The sequence below is a fragment of the Ciona intestinalis genome, chromosome 11, assembly GCF_000224145.3.
Source record: "Ciona intestinalis chromosome 11, KH, whole genome shotgun sequence".
In the NCBI taxonomy this organism is placed as follows: Eukaryota; Metazoa; Chordata; class Ascidiacea; order Phlebobranchia; family Cionidae; genus Ciona; species Ciona intestinalis.
Window position 1 is genome coordinate 418,991 of NC_020176.2, and position 5,850 is coordinate 424,840.

General features: G+C 36.9%; 1 protein-coding gene across 2 annotated transcripts in view; it reads right to left on the reverse strand.

Moving 5' to 3' along the window:
- Nucleotides 1-5,850, reverse strand: part of LOC100180397 (L-rhamnose-binding lectin SML) — a 36,222-nt gene that overhangs the window by 14,040 nt on the left and 16,332 nt on the right. Inside the window, exons 2-6 of one of the 2 annotated variants that reach the window (XM_018814015.2) lie at nt 2,774-2,867; nt 2,192-2,294; nt 1,074-1,246; nt 674-797; nt 25-290 (exon numbers count right to left, since the gene is read on the reverse strand). In XM_018814015.2, coding sequence (XP_018669560.1) covers nt 110-290; nt 674-797; nt 1,074-1,246; nt 2,192-2,294; nt 2,774-2,831 — 639 coding nt within the window. In that variant the 5' untranslated portion in view covers nt 2,832-2,867 and the 3' untranslated portion in view covers nt 25-109. Of the gene's footprint in view, nt 1-24; nt 291-673; nt 798-1,073; nt 1,247-2,191; nt 2,295-2,773; nt 2,868-5,850 lie in introns of those variants that run through there. The other variant, XM_026836833.1, reaches the window with a different exon arrangement.

A 5,850-nucleotide genomic window follows, 5' to 3' on the forward strand; every position in this document is an offset into this window, starting at 1 on the left:
TCGCATACCAGTAAATCAAAACCATTGTATGCAGATTAATATTTTATTCATATATACGTAATACATTATCCGTCTAACATATAAGTCATATTGATTTAGAAGCCGCAAACTACGGGTAGTAGCAAACGTATTTGACCTTTATGTACTTGTATGTATAAACACACGGGTCGCCATACACCCCGTTATTGGCGGAAAGTGTGCAAACTTGGTTGCCATGACAACTACTACGGATTTGGTTGAACGAATTGGAGGCTGAACAGCTGGTGGTTAGAATACTTCGGGAGGGACAACTAGAAAGAAAATTTATAATCAGTAAATGTAGAACCTAAAGGTGTATATATAACTGTAAGGTAAATATTTTTTACTCCTCATAGCTTAAGCCTTATATTTTTGATCGTTTTTTAAACAACTATCCACGCAGTATAAAAGTCACACAGCTACAGCAGTTATATAAATATTTGGTAATGGGCACGCATTGTAACCGTGAGAGTAAGAAGCTTATAGGTGTGAAAATAGTGCAGACCAATAACTGCTTGCAAGTGCGTATATACGAGTACTTAAAGTCACTATGTATGGTGTGCAATAATAAGACAAACGTAGCGTTATTTGGTTGTATGTAACACAGAGCGAGAATAAATAGTATTGACAAAGTAACTGCCCCGGTAAAGCTTACGTAAGGCGATTGCTTCTTCCATAAAAAGCGTCCAGTACTCCGATGAGTTTCCCAGTTCCGCAGTTGATGGTTCCAGTCGAATGTTCGCAGATTACTTTGACATATGGGACTGGGTAGCATGGTCCTGGAGAAATGGTTAATCATTAGAGTATAGTTCCGTGCACGCATTGACCGAAATTTACTGTGGAGGAAAACTTTCTAACGTTTTTTTTGAATTGTTGTCAAATAATAAAGATATGGAAGTACTAATTCGTAGTATCACCGCCGAAACCGTCAAAAAAATTACTTAGAAATAATGGGTCCTGTGTTTTCCCCCCTCGCGGTCTACTGGAGACACGGCCTCTGACCCACTCTACTGTATAACAACCACGACCTACTAGTAGGCCGTGTAACAACTTACTTGTACATCTGTACTCGACTTTAATATATTTGTATGTTCCAACACAAGGGTCCCCGAACACCTGGTTGTTAGCACTGAGGCTACAATACTGTTGACCGTCACAAGCATCATTGATGATGTTGCTTGAACCAGCAGCAGTACAACTAGTTGTTAGTATAGATGGGTGGGGACATCTATATGTAAAGAAAGCATTGTAAACGGAAAAAAGCATTTAGTACTCTGTATTATAATGAGTTTCGTTAGCTTCTAATTTCCTATGTTTTTCATTGCGTGTTGTACAATTAGCAACCACATTTCGGAGTGGTGAAAACACGGTTATATAGTAGGATGGGGTAAAGTGGGACACGTTTTCAATCGATTTCTTGTCGCATTTGGTGGTAAATAAAGAACATTCCAAGAATTATAAACCGTATCCTTATGATTCCAATAGACCGTTGTTAATTGTTTAAAACAGGATCAGGATGTTTAATTATGCGTCAAAGGTGTCCCAACTTTCCGCACCCTACCATGGCCTACTCAATACACGGCCTTGGAATACACCGAAACTGCTCAGAAAATAAGAGGCCTATTGACGCGAACAATGCCCATTATAATACATTGTTACGTCACGGTTTTATGAATGGATTTTTTTTAACTAAACAAGAAAATATCTCTGCGACACGTTCTGTGATAAACTGTAAGTTAAAACAACCTAGAACTGGTATTAAACACATGGAGCTATACAGAGAAGACGGAAACTTTTTTCCGCTAGGAGGCGATGACAAATTCGTTTCTCTATTCTATGGGGAGCAGTTAGTTTCACGGTTTATACACATAAGATATAAACTCCTAACCCCTAACACTAACCCCTAACCCCGGTTCGTTTTTCCGTATTTTTTAATTTAAATAATTACTGAAAATTTTCGTCTTCTCTGTATAGTCCTATGTGTATTAAACCTACCAACAACTGCAAACTGCATTCAAAATGAAGGAAATCCATTCATAAAACCGTGACGTAACAACGTATTATAATGGGCATTATTCGCGTCAATAGGCCTCTTATTTTCTGAGCAGTTCCTAATGAAGAGACTTCGAATTTTTTGAATTCAACTTTTAACCCCATATCTTAATTAACTCACGTTGTCCCATCTGTTCGTCCATAAAATGCATGCAGTACGTTGATAATGTAACCAGTTGGGCAACTAATGCGGTTGCTGCCGCCTTCGCATATAACTATATTGGCTGCAAAAATAAATGAAAACATAAAGTCAAAAACAATATTGTCTGAAGTCATATTCTACAGCAGGTTTCTCAACCCCTGGGCCATTTAGGTCAATAGCTCTATTTTAAAACTTTGTAATTTTTTTGTTTACTATTAAATAGGACGATAAAAGAAAATGAAAACACGAACCACCTTTACCCCAACCTACTTTATGCTAAGTTGTATTTAAACACAATAGGAAGTAAACGTTAGTTAGCTTAAAAACACGCAGTAAAACGCGCTATAATATATATATATATTCGGGCGAGGGAAGGACGGGACACCTTTAGTACATAACATCCAAATATTCTGATCGCTTTTTAAGCAATTAACATCAGTCTATGGGAGTATACAGTTTTATAATGACTTTTCTTTGTTTACTACCAAATAGAATGAAAAAATAGATTGAAAAGGTGTCCCATCTTTCCCCACCCTACTGTAAACCAAACACATAACTGACCTGCGTTTGCATGGTACACTGCAGCAACCAACAATAGAACGGTGAATGTTAACTTCATGATGAATAGGAATTTAAATACGTTACTAATTTGTAACTAGGATTATTAAATTGGCAGTTAATTTTTTACACAGTTTCATTTGCGACTTCTATTTTTAGATAAACCAACTTAAAAAGACAAACACAGCTATATACCTTGTTTTCGTATAGTAGGGTGGGGGAAGACGGGACACCTTTTCGTTTAGTTTTCTCTTTTCATTTGGTAGTGACCAAAGAACATTCAATGAATTATAAAACCGTATCCTCGCGACTTCCACAGACCGTTGTTAATTGTTTAAAACACGACCAGGCTATTTGGATATTATATGTTAAAGGTGTCCCATCTTCCCCCACTCTACTATACAACAAGAAAAGTGTATGTATATAATCATCCAAAAAGTTACAAAACGCGTTCTAATACATATGAACTATATTTTAGAACAAAAAACAACCTTACAAAAAGGGTTGGCTTTTGACCCCGACTCGAACGAATCCTACAGCGCACTGACGCTTAACCGAACGCCTGTTGCTTTTATAAACACCAGGATTGCCGAAAATTTCTGGAAAATCGCCAATTTGGAACTTCCCGCCGAAGGCAATAATTAGTATCATTGACGTCATTTGTTTTACTGTTAAGTTCGTCGTATCTTTACCCGCAGTTACTTTAGTCGATATGTGTTAATAACATGCCCTCGCCAAGTATCCTTATATGGTGTCTTCTGCTAAATTTCATGCTCGAGGCGGTTTCTATCTACACAGCAGTTTGTAAGACTAGAGCTTCGGGAACTATAAATTAATTCAGATAACAAGCAATTCAATTTATTGCAATCTCGGTTTAAAGTTTCTCGTATATACTGGAGCGACGTTTCGGTAAACTGGAATTTTTATCGAGTTTTCAGAAGGGCGTTGCAGCTCAGTTCAAGTCCCTTTTCTAGTCGCAACTTATCAATAAGCTACAACTTAGATAGAATAACATCGTATGAGGGAATACTTTACTTACAGCCCCCAAAACTACACCACTATATGTTACGTTGAACGCTGCTCCACATATGCAGAAATAAATGTTCCCACGTTGCACTTAACTGCACATATTGTGCACAAGTTGCACAACCGGCACACAGCACCTCTGTATATCAATACACCCCATCCGTATGCATCGCAGACGGTATTTATACCTGCAAAGTCTCGTTAATATATCATTAGTATATTAATAGTCTACACCAGACGATTCGTTGTAAATGCGAATCGGTAAACGCTGTCGGTCATGTTTTCGGTCACAATTGTGCAAGAAAAATAGTAAGTTAATTCAACACAACGGAAGTCTGATGATATATTAATTAACAACGTGCATCGCGTTTTTGTTGATACAAATAGACTTCAGACTAAAGTAATGGGTTATAGTTTCAACAATACTAAACACTACAGACTAATTAACTCTGCGTACAGACAGTTCAATTACCGCCCATCCAGTTATAAATCGGAGTCGTAATTATGCATCGTTTTATATAAATTACTTGTTACAGGAAAACTTGTGATAAGAAGCAAGATCGGAATAGTTTCGTTTAAAAATTGCCAACTTAATTAAAATTAAAAATATTAACGAAGAGCGTTGAGGTTATATAGCAAGAAGGACAAAACACACCGCGCGAAAAGATATAGTGGGGGGGGGAGATGGGACACCTTTACCACATAATACAGTATAGGATGAGGGAAGATGGGACACTTTTTAACTCTATTTTCTCGTCCCATTTAGTAGTAAACAAAGAACATTCAAATAAATATGAAACTATGTCCTCACGACTTTTATAGACCGTTGTTAATTGTTTATGGTTTTAATTCTTTGAAAATTCCTGAAAAAATAGAATGATAAGGTGTCCCATCTTTTTCCTACCCTACTATATATACGAGGGATTTTGGTCTTTCGTGCTGCTGTAACCCCAACGCTATTCGTCATTTAATAATTTCAAACTGTATTCGAAGCGAATAATTCAATTTATGCCATATTTCATTATTTCTATTAACATAGGAAACATAGCACAGGTTTTATAAACTTTAGTTTCTCTGTAAATTTCTCTTGGAGCAATAACAAGTTGAATCATCCCACAAGAACCCAACACAGGGAAACAATATGACTCATGCTCACCAACCGCCAATGTCATTAACTTGATTTATTCATATTAGTTCGGAAATCCCCGCAGCATGAACGCTACAGCGTAACTGGTGCAGAGTTCTAATTAACACAACAAGTTAGTTTGAAACGTGAAGTCAATTGAGGACAGGTTAATATAATAATGTTAAATTTTGCTCAAACAAAATTTCCACCGTGTGCAGACAAAGGCAGTTTTTCGGAGTTACCCTGAAAGTAATGGATGTTTTTATCAAACTTCGTGCCCGATAATATCCGGGAATTTTATTGTCGTGAGGTTTATATTACGGGGAAAGCACGTTGTTTATAGGAAGAAGAATTGCTTCGGAAGTGAGGAGTTTTGGTTAGTTCTGAAATAGCGTTACGACCCACAAAGTTACTTATGTGGTAGCGGGCATAAGGCGTATAAAACATAACACCAGATTTATAACAAATGCCGTTGCCCCGCCAGGACAAATAAGTTGCATTAATTAATTCATTTGAAGCATGACTATTTATATTAGTAATGTAATACAGTGAACTTTTTTAGCGTATTCACATTTTATAAACGAAATTACGTGATGCTTCAGTATACTGTATATAGTAGGGTGGGGGAAGATGGGACGCATTTTTATTCTATTTTCCCGTCCCATTTGAAAGTAAATAAAGAACCATTAAAGAGTTATAAAACCGTATCCTCACGACCCCCATAGACCGTTGTTAATTGTTTAAAATACGATGAGGATATTTGGATATTGTGTGCTAAATGTGTCCCATCTTCCCCCACTCTACTATATATTTGATAATACACCACAGTTAAAGAGTGTATACATACTTCCGAAATAAATGCAAGTTAGGTATTTTGATGAGTAAAATCCGGTAAGCGGCGCGCACGAGCTATAAACAATCTATTTTA